General features: G+C 29.9%; 1 protein-coding gene across 1 annotated transcript in view; it reads left to right on the top strand.

The window, feature by feature from the left end:
* The window catches only part of LOC148279977 (Ig kappa chain V region 3368-like), a 138,494-nt gene that overhangs the window by 43,757 nt on the left and 68,894 nt on the right, over positions 1-25,843 (top strand). The window contains exon 3 of the mRNA XM_088229117.1: positions 16,880-17,088. Within this exon, the coding sequence (XP_088085243.1) occupies positions 16,880-17,088 (209 nt within the window). The remainder of the gene's footprint in view (positions 1-16,879; positions 17,089-25,843) is intronic.

Genomic DNA, 25,843 nt, shown 5'->3' with positions numbered 1-25,843 from the left:
TGAACCGATAAAAACGCAAAAAAATATCAAAGAAGCGTTTTATCCAAAATAAAGTTTTTTCCTTATAAAAAGCAAGGTTAAAAGTTTTAATAAAAACAAACAAATCAGAACGCCGGGAAAAAATGTCAAACATATACTATTAATATAAAAATCAAACACTGATTTGAGTCTAAGAATATATATTTTTTTAAATTGTGATTTTGGTTTTGCCTTGTTAGGGCATTTTAAAACGAATTTGAAGATGTAAAAGATTGAAGGTCCTTATATACCTATATAATTCTAGGCATTTAAGTAAATTAATTAATTTTATAAGGTATGGCATGTACAGTTTTCATTACTGTCGGAAAAATCAATAGTTAAGAACAAGGTTAAGTGTTTAATAGGTAATCGGGGATTTAAGTATTTATATTTCTATTTCGGAAATATATATAGTAAATTAAACATTCATTTATTTATTTATTTATACATCAACGGTTCAAAGAACCTTTTCTTAAAAAATAATATTTTACAGAAATAATCACAGCAGTGCACAATAATCGTGTAGTACATAGTATTAAATGATATAATAGTTGAAACTAAACAATTTAGTAAACATATAATACAAAAAGTTAAAAAGAAACACAACATTTCTAAATAAAGATAGCAACAACCATGAGAATTTTATGTACTAGATATAAATATGACACAGTTAAGTTGAGAATAACTAGATAATAATAATAAAATAATTAATACAACATTAGTACTTAGAAAAATAAAAGTTTTTTGAGCAATAAAACAAAAATAAAAAAAAAGTTAAATTACTAAATAATACCACTATTTAGTGTAATAATTATAATAAGTTGGTTGGAAGAAGTTGCCATTTGACAATAAATCCACTAATCAAGTATTCCAGGAAACAAAGTTAAATTTAATAATATATTTTTAAATAAATCCATTATTTATCTAAAAAATAACGAGCGAGAATTCGTTTTCATTCGGGAACAGAATTGACATACGTATTGTAAAATAATGAATGAACTTTTATCGTTTATATTTTTAGATAATTTTTGAGAAAATTAAATTAATAAGTTAAGTTTGTCGCTCTATAATTTTTATACATGATTTAAGTATTAGAAAGAATTAATATAAATATTACCGTATTTTCTTATTTTTCTATACAGTTCAATTCCTGTTATATCTCAGTAGAAATTTTTGAGATGGTAGTATAAATTTCCATCATTCCACATCATTCAAATTTTCGTTATGTATTTATTTAAAATGTGTTTTTGTTCTTCTCGCTTCTTTGATTTATATATATTTGGATAATTTGAATAGCGCTATTTTTGTAAAAATTACCTCAAGGGCGCTGTACAATTAATAAATATCCCAGTACGTCTTGCAGCTACAGAGCGCACGGACGGTTGGGATTCTAGTTCCTCGTTTTCAATTAAGATCAATCAAAAATAATAACAGATAGGAGCTAGATTACAGGACGTCTTGCATTTTACATTTTTCTATTGACGATGGGTTTTGCCTTATGAAAATGATTTATTTAACCTGAAATATCTATCGAATAATACCTCGTACCTGATATTTATAACATCCCTAGAGGATTGAAACCAGGAACCTTGTGTTGACGTTTTTAAAATTTTAAATTACGTTTAAGGAAAGATTTTTTTAAACTATCAACAATTTTAATAACGATTTGTTGTAAGACAACATATTTTGAATGTATTAATTTCGTGACATTAACGAAAACATTAATGACCACTACTATGTTTGTATATACAGAAAGGTATTCTTATATAGCCAATGAAAATATCAACATCACAATTTCACAGGGCACTGCATTAGTAATCAAATTGCAGATTATCTAGGTGACTTTTAATACCGATATGGTAAGTTGATTAGCTAAACGCTTTAGGCACCAGTTCAGAGACAGTGTAATTTTTTTAATTTTATTTATTAGGGATATCAACAGTAATACATTAAATACACGTACAATACATACTAGTGTGTTTGTGTGAGTGTAAGTGAGTGATAGGGTGGGTGTTATATTGGAATGAGGGTGGACATGTGTGTAAATATTGCACAAGTGTCAAGTGTCGAAAATATAAATATTTTAAAAATATTAAGAATTAGAGATAAAATATAATAAAATAAAATAAAATAAGACTTTATTATTGAAACTAAGTATAAGACAAAAAAGTATGTTTTAAGACGCGCATTTTAAATGTTATTTTTTTACAATCAAATGGATCAATAAGGGAAATTTTAAATTATATTCACTAACGAAACGTATAAGTGGAGAGTTCTGGGCATAGTTCGTACGAACTGCTGGCAAATGAAATAGATAGCTCGACGTGTGACGGGTGCGGTAGCCGGGGACATTTAATGACAACTCCGACAAAAGAGCCGTAATACAGCAGTGTTACTACTACTACTAATACCGTCACGCCATTTCCCCGTAGGGGTAGGGGGAGTAATGGACGTAAATGGGATAATGGACCGCCTCACACGTCTATCTTGGCATATATTCCTAGCTTCTTCCACAGACATACATCTTGTCATACATGCCCTTTGGTTTTGTCTGCTTTTGACATGACAAAACTTAAGGTTTTGGTTTATCTGATCATGCCTCTTCTTCCTTGGTTGTTTTCGTCTCACGTTTCCGTTCATTTTTACTATACATACTCGTTTTACAAGTCTTTCGTCGTCCATTCATTCTCCATGACCAAAGCATCTCAGAGACCCTTTCTTGATCTTATCGATAGAGATCGCATTTCAACCGCGTTCACTCAGCTTTCATCCTTTCTCTGTCAGTTCCATGTTTCACTTACATGCATAAGTTTTGGGACTAAAACTCCGTTTTGCACTGCCAGTTTAGCTTCGATTGGCATATTTTTATCAGCAATTACTGTGCTTAGTGCACCGTTCATTTTGTTGCCCGCATTCACTCTCCTTTCAACATGTTTTCTACTCTTCCATCTCTTAAAAATATGCTTTTGAGATACAACAGTGTTAACCCACCATAAAAACAAATATTTCACGTCAATCCTTTCAAAAATCAAACCCTGGACCTAAATAATGGTAGACGAATGCGCCAACCATTTATTACGAGGCAAACTTATCCTCACACAATTTCCTTTCCCAGTAAAAAGTAGCCCACCTGTATATAAAATAGTTTTTCGTACGGTCGTACTCACAAAAGGTTTGGTTAAATTACAAGGTTATAATGACCTCCATAAAAAACAGCATTTTAAACAAACTAAACAATAGAGAAATACTCGTATTAGGGTTTGTTTCTAAAATTTTAAATTAATCAGGGGATATTGATTGTTTAATATTTTTCATTTATTTATTTCATCATCATCATTCCCTTTCCGCACCTAATGGTGCATAGGGCAATGCATTGGTACACCAATTGCAGTGTGTCTTGATCATTTTTGTTACATGAAGATAAGATGATCAATCTTACGCTTCAGGTTCCAGTCCAGGGTCTACGAAATATTCTGGTGTGAAAATACTCTTTAAAATAAATATTAATTATCAATCATGACGGGAATTAAACCGGAGTACTGGATGTGAGGTAACTGAGGCAATAAAAAAAGCATGACACACTTCCGGTCGATCAATAAAGAGAGGTCTCCAGAGGTTTTTCCAGGAAATGAATTATTTCAAACCCAAAACCAGAACGGCTTTTGTTCAGAGACATCTCTCTTTTATCGCACCGAGAGTATTTAATACTTTGGAAGAGTACATTAAGCACTTAAGGGCAAAATCCGTTTTTAAAAAAGTTTCAGGACTGGATCTTCTTTAGTGGAAGGGTAGAGGGAAGTATTTAAATATTTTTTCATTGTGTATTCTTAAACATGTTGATAAACCATGTATTTTTTAACCCTCTCTCCCTGCTAATGTGTAGCAAGTACACATTGCGTATAATAACCATAACATCTTTATAAATATAATAAATATTGGGTTTAGATTTTCAGTATTCCTCCATTACACATTTACGTATCGACTGAAGTAATTTGTTATTAAATAATGATTACTTATTAGGCACAAAAAAAGCATTTTATCAGGTATCAGGGATAAATTACAAATATAATCAAAAGTATACTCACAGTATACCAATAACACCTGGCGTTACACGTCCACTACATGTTCAGTCACGTAGTCCAGTACTGGCTACTTAGTAGCTCTCGGGAAGTTGGCGCGGGTGCACGTTTCGCCCGAGTTGTTAACTATACCCAATGGGTTTTTCATGTTTTCAGCAGTAAGATTTGAAATATTGATCTTTGAATTAATTGATGGTTCATTGGAGCCATTCCCTATAAATATTCCATTTTTACCTTTTTAAATCTCTTAATTTTTTTATGTGTAGCGACTACACAGCACCGTAACGCGCGGATGTTTTTTGGACAGTTAGGGAAAGGTTACTATCATTTTATTAAATTTAATATATATGGCGATCTGTATATTGTTGGATATATTTCGTTCCAACTAAACACAAGACTTTGGTAACATGGAGTTTACACAAATATATTGTGAATAAAATGAGTGAATAAAAAAAAAATAAATCAACAATATTTTGAGTTTGTCCAAGTTTTTGTAGACAAGGACTGGATTCAACTCCCTGGAGAGGTGTTTATATTAACACATTACAACAGAGATGAAGAACATTTCAGAGTCTTTATAAGTCTAAGTCTTTTGTTGATAAATCCACCTGGTTTATAAAGAATTACAGAAATTGAAAAAATAAGATTTTCAGGAAATGCCTAGTATATAAGTGAAATAATTCAATTAGATGAATCTCACCCGCATAAATAAAAGTTTCAGCTCTTTAACTTCACAATCATCTACAGATGAAAGAATTGAAGAAATATAGATGTTCGAATATGGGTAGAATGGTGAATGTTACAAAGTGTGTAAAGTGGCCACTTAAACCAGCCATTGACAGATCATAAGCCCTGTAGATGCCTTGACTTCTATATTATCTTCTCTTAAATGTTCTTAATCTCTGTTGTAATATGTTAAAATGAATAAATATGTTAAAATAAATAAAACAATTTTGTTTTTTATGACTTTTTTTTTCCACCGACCGGTTTCGAAGCTAAACAAGCTTCTTTCTCAAGGTTGATTGAACAAAACCTTGAAAAAGGAGCATGTTTAGCTTTGAAACCAGTCGGTAGAAGAAAAAAAAAATAGTGGTTAAAAACAAAGTTTTTTAATTAATTTTATTAAATTGAATAACCCCAAAGTTCGAATATAAAATGTATGAATAAATATATTTGTAAATCGTTCTACATTGTCTGACTATACATCGATTACCTGCAAGGTATCTTGTATCCGTGCTAATGTTATTTCCACACGTAACCATCGTGTCTGAAGTAAAATTAATACCCATCGAAGGAAAATGTTTTACCATAACAGCTTTTTCTTCAGCTAAATTTATTTGAATTTTAAAACGACATGCGACTCTCACAGTGTTAACGAAATAACCTGTTTAACTTTAAAAACTTTCATGCAAAATAGCACACAAATATTTATCTGTGCCGACTTGAAGCATTTTAAATTCTTGTCAAACTCTTTCATCCCTAGTGTTAATTAATATTATCATTATTTGAATAAATTTACTAACGGAATACATTTGAAAAGTATATTAAAACGATAATGACAATAGTTATAAACAGTAACATGAAACCAGAAGCGAAACAACACAATTAGCGGCCTCCGCGGCAAAGTGGTCAAGACGCTTGACTCACATACAGACGGTTCTGGGTTCGATTCCCGGTGAGAACACAACAATTAAATGTATTTTTTTTCAAGTCTAGGTGTTATGTGATGCAATTCACCACTGTCATTGGGCCTCATGGCCGATTGTGATGTGAAAAAGTTCAAACAAATGTAAAAATAAAGACAAACAAATATAATAGACAAACATTGGGCGATCTAGGTTGATTACATATTGGAATTTATTAATTACTTTCATATATTTGTGAAAAAATTAGTAAAGCTTTGAAATTTACAACCAAAATAATTCAGATCCTTATTTTCGTTAACAAGTATAATCATTCTAAGCAAAGGTGCCAGAAAACTATAATAATGTATCTTATGATGGCCGAGGAACATTATTTTACTATTTTTGAGTCAAAGTGAAGAAATATAAAGGGTAAATCAATCAGTTTTTTCATCTGCTGATTTTTGGGAAGATAACTTGCTAAAACCTTTATTGACTTCTCGAGACTCACTATTTACTTATCTTAAACGTCCATCTTTGTTTTAATTCATTATTTTTATTTATTTAATGGAATGTATAATACAACAGAACTGCCAATCCCACTATTTATGTATGATAATTATTTACAAAAATGTTTTTAAAAAACGTCGTTCTTGGATTAATAAGGGATAATATTTATTTCTCAAAAACTATATCAAACAACGACCACTGAAACATTTAACTGAAATAAAACAGTGATAATGTGAACAACTGAAAAAATAAACAATCGTTTACTAGTTTAAGGTATTAGAAAGTGCAAATACATATTTATCAGATAAAATATATTTTAAGTATCAATAATTAAAAATATCTTTTTACATAATTGTAGAATCGTTATTAAAAAAAATGTGTTTGTATAAAGTGGTGCATATGCCATTATATTAAACCCTCTTAAAATAATACAAAAATTAAAGAAATTTTAAAAATACTGTTCAAAACGAATAATCTTTTATTTAATAAAAGATCAAATAGTAGAAAGTTTTTACAAAATAAATTATGCTAACCAAATTTACAATGACGAAAGAATAAATTAATTTTAAATAAATACGTCAAATAAAAGACCAAATATAATATCAATACTTTTACACAAATCATGATGAAGATATATGTGTTTTTAACGGAATACAAAATTATAGTCATCTTTCCAGTGAGTTTTAAACAATCATGTGATTAAATAAAATCAAAGTGAATATAAAGAAGCTTTTTGAATATATGTTAAAACAGCATCCCTTTTTTAGTATTTTTTTTTTTTTACAATTTCCTATTTTTAAATTTCTTTAGTATAATTTATTTATAACATTTATTTTTCTATTTTAAACGATTCATTAAGTAAAAACTGATTTATGTATTAAATTAGATGTATGTTATTAAAATAATAACTTGCAAAAAATCACTTGACGTATGAAGGAGTATCGCAGAATGTTTTTAATATTTAAAAAAAAAAAATACTTGAATATTTAGTCAGTGTAAGCACTTTTATCTTTACACTATTTGTTTATAAATTTGTATAAACCACTTTAATAAAAGTGGTTTATACAAGTCTATAAACCAATAGTGTAAAATGTCATACCACAAAGTGAAAAATGTTTTTGATAACAATAACTTATATCTTTATTGAAGAGGAACAACATAAAATAATGTAATAACATTAATAAATTTTAATTATTGTCATTTATTTATATATATATATATATATTTGAAGCCCTGATTTTTGGGGTGTATTCCAATCAATTTAAAACAACTTTTTTTTAACTACTCATTTATATATATACATATATACATAATTTATATTTCTCTAGATAAAGAAGCTTGTGTAGCTTTTAAGCTTCTTAGAAAATATGTAATTATTTGATATATATTAAATAATTAAAAAAAAGTATTTTTATAAAGAACTCATTAATATAAAAATGATAAAATGAAAATAAACCAATATTTTCTACACTTATTGATATTTACATTTTTTTTATTGATTAAGAGGCATGTGTAGCTTTGAAGCTTCGTAGAAAATATTAACTTACATGTAATATATTGAATAATTTTACAAAGTAAATTTATGAAGAAATCACTAATTTAAATTATGATTATTTATCCGTTGGGCATGAAATTCATCATTTGTCTGCAAACATTTGGGCAAATTCAAAACACAGTTGCTTTAATTTTGTGTTTATTTTAATGAACACCCAAGCTGAAAGGTTTAACAAGATTGCCTCGTTAAGTCTTCATTAATATTTCAAATTATTTCTGTAAGATCGAGTCAAGTCTGCAGAATACCGGTACATAATTGCAAAATAAATACACAGACACGCCACAAAGGCGAGTGGTCTTATTCTAATAGGCTACCAAAAGCGAGCCTTGTGACAACAATCCTCTCTCTGCCTCTTTCCTAAAGCTCTTCTCAAACACTTCACACGAGAAGCCTCGGCACTTGGAATCCCTTCAATTTTAAAATACATATGTTTATGAGATGAGCATCCACGACTACTACGGAATTGGAAACGAATGGAAACTTCTTGAACTTTTAATGGATTTTCTTTATTTCCTTCCTGTGCATTCCTCATATTACATTCCAACCTGGCTCCCCTTCAAAAATATTTTTTGTTTGTTAAAAAAAATAAAAAAAATCGATAGCAATTCATTTCAGCAAAGTAACTAACGTTTCGTAACTGTTTAAAAAATGTTCTGTTTAATAAAAGTTCTGATCTAAGCATGGTTTGTAAGCTGTCAGTGCCACTAAGTGGGCACTTTTTTACATTTACTTGTATGTTTGTAAATTGGCAGTAAATATACAAAGCCTTTTTTTAATTATTATTTTAAAAAATGCGACATAGTCTGTGTGTCTACTAATTTATTCTATTTTAACGATTGTAGGAACAAATTTACAATATCGTCACTGAAGCAGCAACGTGACTATTGTGATTTATTTCTACTTTACAGGAAAGACAAAAAAAAACATGAGATACTGGTGGTTTGCCATAAGCTGGCGCGTTCAGAAAACTCACACTAACGCATTTAAAATCTACAGGAGGTTACAATTTTTGAGTTTGTCCAAATGTTCGTAGACAAAAGACTGGATTTCACCCCCTCGGGAGTCATTAAGATTAACAAATTACAGCAGGGATGGAGAATACCTTAAATAAGGGAATATGGAAGTCTAGGCGTTTACAGGGCTTATGACCTGTCATTGGCTGGTTTAAGTAGCCACTTTACACACTGTGTTACATTCACCATTTTGCCTATGTTTGAACATCCATATTTCTTCGGTTTTTCGAGTTGTTGATTTAATGACTCCCAAGGGGGTGAAATCCAGTCTTTTGTCTACGAACATTTGGACAAACTCAAATATTGAAATGAAATCAACTGGTCCAAGAAAAAGTTTAAAAATTGAAAAATGGTTTTCAGGCGTTGCCTAGTATGTAAAATAATTCAGTCTGATGAATCTTTTCACAACAATAAAGGTTTCAGATCTTTAAAACAAAACAAGGGTTATCTAAGTGATGGTTTGAATAGTTCTTTATATTAAAAATTGGTAGTGTATCCAAAATAAAATACTTCTATTGGATTTAATTCTCTTTTTAATTTCTCTATAAAGTGACGCGTTTCGTCTTGTTAGAACATTATCAAACTAACTGAAATAAGTTTTCTTAAATACTAACAATAATTGCAATTCCATGATATAGGTTCATAAAAGTGCTAATAGTTTATGGGAAAATAATTTATTATTTTCAATGTTTAGTATAATTAAAACTGATCCATTTTTCCCGTGAACTATTAGTTCGATGCTTATTTTTCTGACATATTTCATCAACTCATAATATATCATTGAATATTCATTTTCTTCCGTTGTTTATTTATTAGTATCAAATATTGTTTTTTGTTTATTATATTTATGGTATTTGATAAAGTTGACAGAGAGAAATTATGGAAGATTTTATCGGAGTATGGAGTGAATGGTAACCTGATAAGGGTTTTTGTTTCACTGTACAAGGACAGCACAGCATGTGTGAAGGTGAATGGGTCATTCACATCATGGTTTAACATTCTTAAAGGAGTCAAACGGAGATGTGTAATGTTGCCATGGTTCTTCAGCGTGTACATTGATAACTGTATGAAAGAACTGAAAGATTTAAGAATGAGAGCAAAAATTAGTAGTATAACTGTTAACTGTCTTCTGTATGTTGATGATGCCGAGCTTTTTGTTAGCAGCAAAAAAGACCTACAATTCTTGGTGACAAAAATCAACGACGTATGCAAGAAAAACGATTTGTTAATGAATGTTCATAAATCAAAAGTAATGGTTTATGAAACGGATGAAGGCATAATTTAATGTGAGATCAGTGTGAACGGAAGTATTCTGAATCAGATAGAAGAATTTGTGTCTGGGAAGTATTTATACTAGGGATGGAAAGACTGAAAAATATATTGAAAGGGGGGTGAGCGCCGGGAACAGGGTGAACGGTGCACCGAAATCTACATTGGCAAACAAATGCTTGTCACAGTGTTTAAGGCAAAAGTGTTTAAAGTGTTTATAAAAAATAAATTCGTACATACCTTATAGTTTGTCCTCTTCATATAATTGGGTTGCGGTCCCGTGGCTAGTGTCGCGAACTCACCGATCAAAGGTAAATTATACGTAGAGAGTGGACTAGAGAGTTTTAGAAAATTATATTTATTTTAGTGCCTGAAATATGTTTACTTGAATAGGGAATTGTTTAGTAATAATTTAAATCGTATTAGTAATGGATCTAATAGTGTACTGTCAGTTCCAGGATGCAGAACTAAGTTCACATAGAGGCACTCCTTACATGTTGGTTCAAGATCCTTCAATATTCTAACCAAGGAACTACAAAACATTAAATCACTGGTACAGTTTAAAGAAGATTTGAGGTCCTGGATTAGCATGGAAGGAGCAGATAGACACATTCGTAAAAAAAAAAAATTTAAAAAAATAAATGCACACTGCAAATAAATCATATTTTCGTAATTTCAGCATATGTGCTTTGGTTTTTCTTTTATTATTCTTTTCTTTTCTTTTTTATCTTTTTATTGCCATGTCATACCATATATATGTGCTATAAACTATTTAATAATTCAAAAAAGAATGGCCCACGCTCAGATGCTGTAGTCTTTGTGGGTATTTTTTCCAATTCATGTTATGGCTTAATTTTAAGATATATTTTTGTAAGTAATATAAGTGTATTTTGTAGATATATTTCTATGAAAATAATAAATGTATGGAAAAAAAACAAATAAAAAAAACGCCCAAGGTTTGAATCTCACTCTACCCTGGCTTAATTGCCATTGTTAAAAAGTGAGTTATTTACAAATCGTTTGAAATGGTCCGTATATAATCTTTTTTTTTGTTTTATAATAATTCATTTTTAATAAAATCAATCACACAATTCTTTTGGCTACATTAAGCTATTGATATAAAACATCATTAATTATCATTTTTAATGTCTTACCTAAGCAAAAGAAAACAGTTGATTCAAATAAATAATTTATCGTCTTCTCCAATCACTGTTACTTCTGGAGTACTCCGAGGAGCTCACCTTGCTCAATTATTAAAAAAATATACAAATGATATCAATGTTTTTTAAAATACGAAATTCTGGCTTTCTGCTGATGATAACAAGATATTAAAATTTATTGAATCTATAAATGATCGTCTTCTTTTTCAACATGATATTAATTGTTTTAATGAATGGTGCGACATCAATTGTCTTCAACTTATCATTTATATATGTTAGAAAATTATTTTTCTCGCGACGAAAAAAACCCAAACAATTTAATAACCAACAAAAAAATATTCTCTTTTTAATGGTTTCGTCAATAAAAAATATTGGCATTACTTTAAACAGTTAATTCTCCTATTGTGAACGCATTGATAATATTGTTATCAAATCTTTCCTACATTTTCAATGACATGCCCTAACAAGACGAAACGCGTCACAACATACGCTTTTGTATATTTTTCCAGTGAACGTGTTTTATTTTGGATACAATACCAAATTTAATATGGAATTCTACCAACTGTCTGCATAGACAATATGAAAAATGTTTTTTTTTAGTCTAGTAAAAAAAATAAAAAGTTTTTTTTACCAACACTACTGTATGGACGTGGAATATGGAATTTGAGAAATAATAATAAATGTTTGTTAAATGGAATGGTTGAGTTGGAATACAACATCTATCCTCTCTGCCTACCCCTACAAGGAAACGGCGTGATGTTTTGTTGTTGTTGTTGTTGTTGTTGTTGTTGTTGTTGTTGTTGTTGTTGTTGTAAATATTGATTTATTTTTACATATACGGCATAAATTGCCTTTAGCATATATTGAACATAAATATGAAAAAGAAATATGCATGTACAATGTACATATATAAATACATAGCAAAAAATTGTAAAATTGCATAACTATTACAATAGTAACAAGTAACACATAAACATCCAAAAATATTAACGAAACATATAATTAAATAAATATGAAGAAACAAAACGTGGACAATTAAATCACGTGAGCCGGAGAGAATAAATCTCTTTGAGATGCGGTGTTGGCGTCGATTGCTGAGAATACCATGGACAGCCAGAAGAACAAATGTCTTTATACTTAAAAAGTTCAACATAAAAGTTCGCCTATCGGCCACATGCTGCCAATGTATGCTGCAGTTCTTTGGTCACATAGCTAGACGTGACCCAGAAAATCTCGAGAAAATAATAATCACTGGTAGTGTGAGGCAGGACGAAGAAGCAGAGGCAGAGCTGCAGCTCGATGGATCAACCAGGTGAAAACAATCTCAGGGGTGACCCAAATGGAGCTGTGGAGAGAGTACAGAGCCGTAAAGAGTGGAGACGCTTTGTCGATGGAATGGCTGGTGAGAGTACCAATGATCGCAACCTTCAGAACTGAGGAACGCCACAGAAGAAGAAGCGAAAAAGGAAAAACATTATTAAACATGATGAAGAGTTTAAGAATTATATTGCGAGAGAAAATAAAGAAATCAGACTCGTTTTATTACTATTAAGTCCAGAACCAAATATATCAGCTTATCTTTATTTATTTATTCATTCAAAATTACAAAATTAAATATTTATGAACTTATTAAGGCTTTTTAGGCTATGCCCGTGTCAAGCCACAATAAATAACAATAAAAATAAACAGTAAAATTAATTAGATCAAATTATAATGACATAGAATCACAATCTAGAAAAAAAGGTAAATGTAATAAATAATCAAATTCCAAAGAATGCAATGCAAAAAAGATAATCAGAAATAAATTTTTAAATATAAATTATACAAATTAAGAATCACACATAATCAAACATACAAAATAGTGGTATCATTAAAATCAACAAAATAAAAGTAAAATATAGTAGTATTAAAAAAAAAATAACACAAAATAAGAACATGATTTAAATCAACAGAAAAAGAATATACATATGTATAAGCATAATTTAAATGATAATTGAGTTATGTTTTCTAGAAATTCACTAAATTATAGTAAGAAATATAAGGAATAGGAGCAATAAATCATATGCTGATTATATATACTGATTACTTTATACTGATTACCATATCTGTGGAGCCTAGGGATAGGCGAGTGCATGTGATAGTTGGTTCTAGAACTTGCAGAACAAAAAGAAGATCTGTGGCGGGTATGTCGACCAGGTACACGAAAACACACCAACTCCAGCAAATCTGGATAGTCAATAAATGAATTGATACATTTTTAAAGTAATATAAGATCACAATATTTGAGTTTGTCCAAAAGATCAGTTAAGGTTCTTTTATCGGAAAATTTTAGCTGAAGATACAATTATTTATAATCAAATAAAGCAGCAAGAGTATGTGGTTTAAAAATAATTTATTTCAGAAATTTCTTTTGGACGCGCTCAAGTACACTATAATGCTTAATATCAACAAAACTGCAATAATAAGTCAATTTAAACCAAAAAGTGACTTGAACCAATTTTTTTTCACTAGTCTTCAGATATATTTTTATTAAATAAATATCAATAATTGCTGGGGTAAAAAATATTTTATACCAGCAGTAATCTACAACTTCATGCATTCTTGTGTCGTAATTCCACTCCCATAATGCACCACCAACTTGTAAGAACACATGCATAAAAACCGCTCAGCAAAGCTGGCGGTATTCAAATTACCATCGATTCTCTGTGTGAGTAATCGACATGGTTCGGAATCTCATATAGCAATTACGGTGCCGTCCCATGGCGTTGGGCGGCTGCAATTTTCCTTTGGTCTGGGTAATCTTAGCGTGTCGACCAGCCATAAACCTTATTTGTACAGACCATTATGGGATTAGCAGGCGGGCTAGATTACGGAGCAAAATTCTGTACTGGTGGACGCATTTGCATGTAATATGGTATGATCCTCAAAGCGCATGTCAAAATATTATAACGTATTGATAAATTAACTCAATTACACGCTGAATCTGCATACATGTAGCATATTGAATATATTATTACCCAGAAATATTAATAGGTGGCACTTAACCTAGTATTTAACAAAATATGTAAATTTGTATATGTTGCAATAGAGAGGGAAACATTTTTTGAGGAGGGACATGAAATTAAAGGCATTTACAGGGGTTAATTCCTGTCATTCGTTAGTGTATGCCGCCACTACACACACTGTATAACAGTCACTATTCTGCCCATGTTTCAAACATCCTCACAACTTTACTAAAATATTTTTCAAATTAAGGTAACTATTAGATTTTTTTAAAGGTCTTAGAAGTTGCAAACCGCAAAATATAAAATCACTTCGATTCCAATCTCATCATAAATCTCTAATGCACGTAATGCCGTGTCAGAAATGTGTAATTTATATGTTTAACCATTCCAAGGCGGCCAGTATTTACAGGCGATTTTGTTCCTAATGCCTTAAATTTTGTAATTTCCTGAATCGCGAAGCACTGTAATAAAGAAGCGCCGCGATTTACTTCACACGTATTTGTTAAGAATTTCCTTCCAGAGAAAAATAGCGTCACATAAGAAGGAAGCAAAACGTGACGAAACAGGAATACTAAAAGGGAATTTTACACAATTTTAACAAAATCCCGTAGGGGAACCAAATATCCAATTACTGAATAATAGGTAGATCGGTTTGTTGCCCTTGTGAACTGTGAAAAAATTTCAACTCCTATCGTATTTCAAGCGGGAAATATAACATTAATGAAAGGCTCCACCATTATTGCTCAACTCATTTCCAATCTCATCCCAATTAAATTCATATTACAAAATAACGTTTAAACAGCTGGCGTTAGCGAATTTGAATTACATATTTATAAAGGTGAGATGAAAAAAGTTGAAAATTCTGTCTCCAATATTTTCACCCGTATTTTACTGAATCGTGAATATTAAATTATGTTTGACAGACAGTTAACATGATTTTTCCTCTTTTTTTATGAACCTTGACATATTATTTTTATTAGGATGAGAGCTTTACTTGATCACATACCGTGTTGATTGTTTAACCATGTATTTTATCGGTTGTTCACTGATCCACAAAAAAATTTCAATGCAATCTCTTTACCAAATATAATGAAATATTATTTGTATGTAACCACTTACAAAAAATCGAGTATGAAATATTAATAAACTCGTACTGTACACATTATTAATAACTTGAAATACATATATATTTTAAAGAAATTAAACAATAACAAAATACATTGATCAATCCAATTATAACTATTCCAACCCAATCTTCTGAAGATGAGTTGCTCTTTTTGATAAAAATATGTTGGTCACTTTTTTTTTTAAGTTAGGCAGAGATAAACTAAATATATCAAAACGGGACGCATATTCATTCCCGGTATTCTGTAATCTAACAATAGGTGAGTTATATTGAGCTACCGTTCGAGAATTTTGACAATAAAATATTGTATATGTTCTGCTTAATATAGGTGGTACATAGAATGAAATCAATTTCAGTAGATCAGGGGTATCAAACATTGGTTTTATTATTTTATATAAAGTCGTAAGATCGGTCGATGTTCTTCGTTCTTGCAATTTAGTTAATTTAAAAGAGTCTAAAATTTTGTTATAATTTAATTGATTAGTAGAAAAACCCACAAGCAAGCAAGCATCAACCACAACCATAATACAAGATACTCTTATACGGATCTGATACTAAGTAAAGGGGCCAACACTGTTCTGGCATCGAGACAACACTATTACGTAGGCAAAAAGGTCCATAACCTTTTGCCAGAATCGTGGAACGACGGAAGTGTTGTCAAGTTGCGGAAGGTGTTGACCTCGCTCTTTCATAACATTGGTCGTAGGGAGTCAGAAAAGTTTATGCATGCCACGATTGGAGATTCTTACTAGTTGTTGAAAATAAAATATGAAAATAAAAAAATAAAAACAATATGTATGTATACAGATGGTAGCCATGAAGTTTCGCATTAAAAATAAATTGTCTATGTTTTTATGTGTATGTGTATATATATATGTTTATAGATATATATTTATATATGTGTACGTGTGTATGTAAATGCATCAAAATGTGTATACGAGTGAGTTTATATTTTATTAGTCTGTGCTCTCTATTAATTTGTTAACTATTATCATATATTATTATGTAATTGCCTAGCTTGGAACGGAGTATGTACCCTTGTTAGCTGGGCAAAGTGAACGTTAAATGGTATTTTTGATAAAAAGTGTAAATAAATAAATAAATAAAATTAAATAAATATTATCCGTATTTTGTTTTGGTTGCTAAATAATTGATTTTTGAAATATTGTAATTATAAATTAACATACCTTTATAAAAACGATAAATAAAATATGTATTTATATCTGCCCTACTGATTTAAACGTATCTTTTGTATATTACAAAAAAACAGAAAGGATAATAATGTTAATTGAATCAATTTTTAATTTAGGTTGATAAATTTTGATATTATGCGTGATCGTGAGTAATTTAAATCCGTTTAATTTAAATGAACAATCTCAGTAAAGCATAAATAAATACCGTGTCGACTATTTTCTTAACTACATTAATTGGTTATCGCGCGATCAAACAAATTTATCAGAAATATCAAAACTATTTGATTTCAAACTAAATACCATTAACGTTGTTTAATCCTTTGTTACAGTTTTGACGTTCGTGGGAGGCCGTTCAATAAAGCCTTGTATTGGTCCGACCCTTTGGCCTTTGGTCCAAGAGCCTACTTTGTGACAGTGTCAAAACCCGCAGCTCTCACTATAGAGTCAGTGCAGTTGGATGACGAAGGTGTGTACCGGTGTAGGGTGGATTACAAGAACTCTCCTACGAGGAATTTTCAAGTCAGGCTGAATGTGATTGGTAAGTTATTTTTCGTTTATTTATTACACAATTTTAGGACAGAGCATCGACATATTACAATGTATCATGAAATGCAATATATAAATATGCCATCCCTGTAAAAACATTAAAAAAAATATTTCAAAATTTGGAAAGTAGAAAAATAATAAACTTCATTATTACTTTTTAATTTTTTTTTTTTTTTTTACAATAAACATAAGTGATAAAACAGAGTATTCAAAAAATAAAGCATAATTACACAGCAATGAAATACACGTTAATAGTAAAAATAGTAAATAAAAAAATCCCAACAAGGCATGGCCTGTTTGTGGGTATACAAGAAAATATTAATTAATTTTTGCTCCTATAATAAATAATGGGCAGTTATAATTTTTGTGTAACATAAGAAAGAAAATGTAAAATATTCTGTAAAATATGATGTGGCATTTTTTTATTTTAATTAAAAAAGGAAAAAAAAATATTCCTTATTATTAAAGGGCAACAAAATAAATCATAGAAAAAAGAGTTCATATCTTTATTTTATATCCAGGATAGTGCATGTTTTTTAAAAGAAGGAACATTCTAAAAGTTTGTAATCAATGAAATATTATCAGTAAAAAAAGAATTAAAAATTTTTGGGCCTATAAGATATGCATGTCTCTGTGCGAGCTTCGTCTTACAATGTGGTAATTCTAACACACGATTCCTTCTTTGACTTTATCTATTTGAATTACTTGTAAATAAATTTTGGTTCTTAAATATACATAAAATACTTGACTAACAATTAATTTCTTTTTGCACTTTTATACAAGTCAACCTCTTTATGTGTGTTTAAACACATAGGGTTACAAGAAATTCTTACAACAAAGAAGCAACTTGGTTCCTGAGATTTCACTTGTAATATTATAAAGTGACATTGTTAACATTGTTGGTATAGAAAGAGAAATACCACCCCTTCTGGCAGTGGGTGTATGAAGGATGTTTGACATTTCGTCAATATTTTGTGTGTTCCTAAATCACCAAGATATTCGATATCATGCCGTATTTTCCGGTACAGACTTGTATTATTAATAAATGTCAATAAAGAACGTCTTAGGATATTTATCATTGAAATTGATTAATCATTATTTGGCCAAAACTACTCTGAAAAAACATGTACATGATTTTTGAGGGCCAGACCGTGAAACTTTAGAGGAAAGCTCCTCATGGTAAGCATAAAAAAAATTGAATTTTTTTTTTCCAAAAAGTAGAAAAAAATGTAATCTCAAAATGTAGTGAATTTTCAATTTCTTAGAAGGGATGCTTGTTCGAGAAATAAAGGATTAACTCAATTTTGAAATTGAAAAAAAAAATATTGGGATTTTTTTTAAAGCTTACTATGAGAAATTTCCCTCTGAAGTATCGCGGTCTGGCTCTGAAAAACCGTGTTTACCTATATCTTAGACACCCTGATAAATGGTGTAACCACCCTGCTTTAGGTTCCACGACTGATTAATTTGTTTGTTTTTTGTACATTTTCTATAATGACACTATTAACAATACTTTGTAGGTACTATATAAGTTTAATATCACCCGCCGATGGAAAGAGTACTCTCCCGAAACTAAAAGAGTGTTCTTGTAAAATATTAAATTATTGAAAAATAACGATATTTAATTTTTATAATAATTTATAAGGAAGTGTTACGAAGCGAATACCGATCCAATACATAATACATTAAAAACACGCTAATGTTTCGTATCTAATTTGCATAAAAAAATCGTCTCTCTAGAATTATAATCCAGCGAGAAAATAAGGTAATACGTTTGTACGAAGAAATGTCAGACTACGTTTTTTTAACAAAATAAATGTAATAAATAATTAAAATGATTATTTCATATTATTACTAATTAATAAATTTTTTTATTTATTTAACTTTTTGTACATAATGTTATTTGTACATTGGCGGGCTTATTGCCAAATGGCAATTTCTTCCAACCAACCAATAAAATAAAAGTTATATTTTTATAATTCAAGTCACAGAACATATTCAATAGAAAAAAAAGATTAAAAATTTAAAGATATATAAAAATAGAAATAAACGTATTTGTTTATAAATTACCTTAAATCGAAACTATTACTCAATGGGAAAAAAGAGGAAAGAGGAAAGAGGAAAAAGGAAAGGAGGAGAGATTAAGGAAGAGAAAGGAGATGTTTCTTCAGACGTGATTTAAACAGAGTCAATAAATCACTTCCTAAATCCTGCAAGATGTTTTTTTTCCTGTATCATGTGTGATTTCTGCTGCTTGTCAGGTAAAGACAATTTCCTTTGTAATATTCGCTAGCGAGGGTGGTAAGAGGCTTTGTGCCAGAAACCCCAAGAAAGATAAGCATTTCTAACCTCCCAGAATGTTTTTTGTCAATTTTCTTAAAGCGGTTTTGAATTTTCCATGAAACAACCACAAAAAGTACGATTCCATTTTCAGCAAAGTTTTTCAGTCTGTGTTTCTAAATGTATCTGAGAAAAAAAAATTACTCATCAAATATTCTAGTTATATCTGAAGTTTTTGATGACTGTTATTTCTTTAATCATGTTCAAGTATCATATTAAAATTTTGAATCGGTCAACTATAGTATGTAAATCCCTCTCCTCCACTCTATTTCCTCACCCCTAACCTTCTAACGCCTGTTTTCTATTGTCTTATATATCATTTTATTTTTTCTCTTTACTGTGTAACATGTACTGTAATTATATTTGTGAAAAACTTTAAATGGATGTATGCAACATTTTATATTTTTTATATTATTATAGAACAACAACTGTTGTCTTTCCTAAATATTTTTTTTAAAAATAAATACATGTATTGATTTCTTTTTTATCGAATAACATCTAAGGCAATGGCTTTAAAAACTAAAATTATAATACTAAGCAACAATATTTAAAGTTTGTCCAAATTTGTGTACACAAGGACTGGATTCAACTCCCTGGGGAGCTGTTTAAATTAACATATTACATAAATCCAAAAATTTGGACAAACTCAAAATACTGTTGATAAACCCACCTGGTCCATGAAGAAGTATAGAAATTGAAAAAATAACATTTTTAGGCGTTGCCTAGTTTGTAGGTGAAATAATTCAATTAGATGAATCTCACCCGCATAAATAAAGGTATCAGCTCTTTAACTTCACAAACATCAACAGATGAAAGAATTGAAGGGCTATAGATGTTCAAATATAGGCAGAATGGTGAATGTTACACAGTGTGTAAAATGGCCATTTAAACCAGCCATTGACAGGTCATAAGCCCTGTAGATGCCTAGACTTCTATATTACCTTCTCTCAAATGTTCTTCATCTCTGTTGTAATATGTTAATATGATATTAAGATAACAATAATTTTATTTATCTATTTAAATTTATGAATGGGATATTTTTCCTTCGTTTAATTGAGAAATTCAGGATTCACAAATATTCGTAGTAATTTCAACATCAACAGATAGTTATCTGTTGGGTGTTAACATAAGTTGTGTTCGTTTTTTTTCCGAATTTAAAAATGAGCACCAAAAGTTTAAAAAAAATGTAGAGGTTATCCATGATTCAAAAGAAACATTTTTCGTCTACATGACATTGCGTTCGCTTTTGCGTTACAAATATTTTATTTTATTTGATTACAATCCTTCAAAACAGAATGTCTAGTAGACAAAAGTGAGCATTTTTGACACATTTTATTCGCGTTCAATCGAGAGAACAAAGCTGCTTGGTTACGCCACATAAACTCTGTAAAAATGTGTTCACACCTATATACATATCACAATTCTAGGATGAGGCGTAAAAAATTATTTGCTACCTACGGGGCCCTGCTTAAAATGTTGCATTTGCCTACCGTGGTTACCGATATTATCCCGGCGCCAGAATAACAACTGAACTGATCGAGTGTAAATGTGCATCTTATATTCTCACCGCAATTGCAAAGAACATATTTTGCGATCAATAATTATTAAATACCCCTCCTTCCTGACCAGAAGATCGGATCTGATCCTGACTGCCACGACAGAAATTACCAACAATAAAGGTGCCAGAACCCAAAATAAGGTAGGTAATTGTAGTCATTGTATTAAGGGTTCTGTGTCAAAGCAAATAAAGGATAACGCATTCCGCAAACCAGCAATTTGAGCGTTTATCTACTAACGGACAAGTGGCGCGATCGCTTTCAAAGCAGCTTAAGATTTCTGCGCAGTATACGGTGGAAATATAATGAAGTATCAATTAATGTCTCATAAAATAATAAAGGAGAATACATTATTGACTAATTTGTAAATGTTACCATAAGTTGTGTCCAATTTTTTCTATATATATAAAAAAAAACTCAAAATTAGTAAATTTTGTATTTCATTATTTAATTATCAAGTAGACAATAACCCATAGCATCTTTATCGTTCACTGTGCAAATATCGCGTGCAACTTTCGTAGCTGTATCCCCTCGATAGAACGCTAACAGAGGGAGGTGTCAAAAATGCTTACTTCGATCTTCATATTCCATTTCAAAGCCTTGTTAGCATATAAAATAGAACAAATCATGTGGAACAGAAACTGTCATATTGAATGTTTTTTTTAAAAAAAATGGTATTTATTTTTTAATTAAAAAAAAATCTGACAAAACTTTATTAGCACCTTAAACTTAAAATAGCCATATTTAAATTAATTTGCACAAAGAAGATATTAAAAAACACAATTTAAAATGCACATGAACACTGGTATTCAAAAAAAAAAATTCTTACGCCGTTGTATGTTTTAAAAAAACCAAACAACTATGTAAAAAAACCCTAATACGCGATAAATTCTTCATAATAGTAAATTTGAAATCCAAATTAATATTAATAAAAAACAAAACTACGCAAAATACATTGATGGTAATTTATTAATATTGGAATACAGCAAAAACCTAACACAACGTTTTACCACGCATGCTGCCTTTTTCTATTTATGTACATAATATTGGAATAATTATGAAGGTAATCTGTTTTGACCATATTTCATTTTAATATCTAAGTCAATTTAAAAAAAAAAAATATTTTGATTCAATATTTATTTTTGTGAATGTTTATACTGCAAAAAAAAACAAAAACTGTTCTTTGAATAAACAAAAATATTTCTGTATGGTTTCAGAAACCCATCATTAATTGGAGTTTTTACATATGAAAACGAAACGGTGCGGTTTTTGCATCTGTTTCAACCATTGTGGCTCTACATTAAGGGTTTGTTTTTTTACATTGGCCTTCGGGCGCGATAGCGTAAGGTTTTATTTGAACAAAGGGGGATAAAATGTTAAAAAAAAAACATTTTTATCAAATTGTCTTTTACTTAAAGCCTCAGGATTTTTTACAGACTTTTTACAGCTATTTTTTATTTTCTACGAGTCGGAATATGTTCAACTAAAATTATTTCAGGAATAATCTGGCAAAAAGTATTTTGGGAGTCCTTAAACTTTTTGGTCGTTCCCTCAAGATATTTTTTGTATAATTTCTCAAAACATTTGAACATAAAACAAACTAGTTATTCGTTTCAGTTTGTAATCTAAAAGTTCAACTTAAATCCTCAACTTTATTCAACAAAATTAAACTGTGCTTTGGCACAATATTATTTAATTACGTTTAAATAAAATGTGTAGGATTTGATTCAAAGGGATGCATGAAAACTCTTAACTCATTAAAGATTGACAGAAGAAAATGATGGTGAGGGTCGAAGTGTATTTATCACATGGCATATAATGTGTTCCGGAGAGAGTAACTTCGTAAATGTTTTACTTGAAGTCCCAGAGCACTGAACTGGACTTTGTGCTGGAACTGACAGTGAGAACTGTATGAAACTGTAACCGAGGCTGACTAATTGAATTAAATGTGTCACTGCTTATATATTGTCCAGTGTTCACTTTACATCTCAGTGGGAACTTGATTCAGTGAACTTCTTCCTTGGCTGTCAGTGATTTTATCGAATTGGCTGATATCCACGCATGTCAGCAATAATTTAGATGTTGATTTCGTTTCTGCATTGTCCTTAATACCTACGATAGTAGGTCAGCTGACTGAGATCGGATTTCTCGGCAACTCAAACCAAATATTAAAATTAAAGTTAAGTTAAGTTTAAAAATACAGAATTGTTACTGAAAAGATTAAGGTACTGGAAGTGCATTTAAAATAATATCGTCATCATCATTGGCTCTGCACAGCTCTTTCACACAAAGCCAACTACGCTATCAAAAATAAGAGAAAAAACAATTATTAGAGCGAATAAAAGTGTTTATCGTACTGGTGTTCAAATTTGAACCCAAATATCGCCTTTTGTTTTTGTCATTTTTATTTATTTATTTATTTTGTTTATTAACGTTCAAAAGGCATTTACAAAAAAAATAAAAAAATACATGCTAACATACTAAATAATAAATACAGAATATACAGAAAAAATATGTGAAATTAGTTAGAAAGGGTAAAATAAAAAGTATTACAAAGTAAAAAAAACACCAATAACAAAGGTATGCAAGAAAAAACAGTAAGCATATAAACGAAAAATGCAAAGATATAAGCTTATGAAATAAATTTTGTAAGGCAAACAATAAATAAAAAGTTACGGTAAGCAAGAAAGATATTTTTAAGTTAAATTAATAAACAAGCAAGCATAAATTATCACAAAAAAAAAGAAATAAAAATATGTATCTATGAAATGCGTATTTGCCAATACTACAGTGCAATTTGATATAATAGTAAAAAATATTAAAAAAAAGTATAAGGTAATAAAAATAAACAAGTAAGTATTTTTTTTAATTTATGAAATTGAATTGTCAATAATAGTTTGACGAGCAGCTACAAATAAACTTGATATTGTGGACTTATGAGATGGTAAAGAATTGGACAGAATGTCTGCAGCCGTTCCATAAGTGTTACCTAACCTATGCAGTCTCGGTATCAATGAATTGTTTAATTGGTTGGAAGAAGTACTGGAGCAATGAAACAATAAAGTAATAAAGTAAATTAATGTTACACATTGTGTAAAGTGGCCACTAAAACCAGCCAATGACAAGTCATAATCCCCCTAAATGCTTGGACTTATATATTTCATTGTATTAAATGTTCTTCATCTCTGTTGTAATATATTGATAACCAAGGAATCAAAAATTCAATCCGTTCATATGTAAAATTCAATAAATTTATGCTTACCAATACAACATACATAAAAACATCGTCGAAAAAGACAAATCTAAAATCTTGTTAACATTATTTATGTATTTTTATAATGTAAATAAAACATTTGAAGCATCTTTGATTTCATAAAATATTTTTTCATATATTTTGAAACTCTCATAGGGAAAATTGTTAGGAAAGCTTACAAGAGTTTTCTTTTTGACAATCTAAAGTTATTTTGGCTTCTTGTCGAGTAAACGCAAAAGTCTTCAGAATGAGAAATTTTCTAAAAAGGGCTCTTAAAATATTTATTTATTCAACTAATCAATAAAACACACTATTTACTGATTAATGTACTAAATGTCATAACCTACTGAAGTATGAAAAGGACTTCAGATCAGCGAAGTTGCTTTTAAAATTACCTTAAAATATTTCCACGGGTGTTGGTTAACTATACTTTTTCATCATTCCCTTTCCGCACCTAATGATGCATAGGGCTTAAAAAATAGATAGAAAAAAAATTTCACCTACTGGATTCATATTGATTGGATACGAGTTATTTGCCAAAGGGATTAAAAAACTTTTTAAAAGCCTTCTAAAATAAACACTTATATGACAAGGTTGATTTAAATACACCGTTCACTCCATTCCCGGCATTCACCCTCCTTTCAATATTTTTCTCAGTATTTCCATATATAATTATGAAGCTATTTGATTGTCAAATAAATATGCAGCCACAAAACATCGGCAGCAAAAAAACCGTGCTCATATCGACAAAATAAAAATTTAGGTAACCATTAAAATACATCATTTTGATAAACTGGGCGATCAAAATACTGTATTAATAATATTTTTATATAAAACATTATCATTTTATTTTCGCACTTAATGATGCAACGGCACTGCATTGTTACACCAATCGTAGCGAATCTTTATCATTTTGGTTATTTAAAGGTAAGATGATCAGTCTTACGCTTCAAGTGCCGGGGATTATGAAATATTCAAGTGTGAAAACACCTTTCTAAAAAAACATTTCAAATCGACCATGTTGGGAATCGAACCCGAGACCTCTTGCTCATGCCAAACTCACTGATCATTACACCATGAGGCCAAAAACTATACTTTCAAGATTTTAAATCAATATTATCAAACAAAACATCATATTGTTTATTGGTAAGGAGTCAGTAAGAATTCAATTTTTTTAATTTGGTCACCTTTCTATGTTACCCATTGCAACAAAAATTTAAAAATCCAACAATAATTTATCCGGTTCATTTTAAACTGCATTCACCGCGAGCCAATTTAAACATTTATCTTTTCGTATATGCATTGAATTTACTTAAAATTAGTGATAAAAGAAAAATATAGAATTTGTTTTTTTTTTTGTATAAAATTGTAGTGGTAGTAGTTTATTAATTAAATAGGATTCATTGAATCTCTTATACACGTCAATAAAATTATCCCTTTAATTTTTTTAAAATTTTTTTTTTTTTTACCCAAATATTTTATTTTGAAGGCCATTTTCAACGAGTTGTAAATAACTTACTATCAGAAAATGGAATCAAGTTGGGGTAAAGTAGGATTCAAACCACAGACCTTCGGTCCATGAGTCTAAGACACTAGCC

Source organism: Micrasema longulum, unplaced genomic scaffold, assembly GCF_059751315.1.
Source record: "Micrasema longulum isolate JH-2025_06_02 unplaced genomic scaffold, ASM5975131v1 h1tg000635l, whole genome shotgun sequence".
Taxonomy (NCBI): Eukaryota; Metazoa; Arthropoda; class Insecta; order Trichoptera; family Brachycentridae; genus Micrasema; species Micrasema longulum.
Note: the sequence above shows the minus strand (reverse complement) of the source record. Positions and strands in the feature narration are given on the sequence as shown.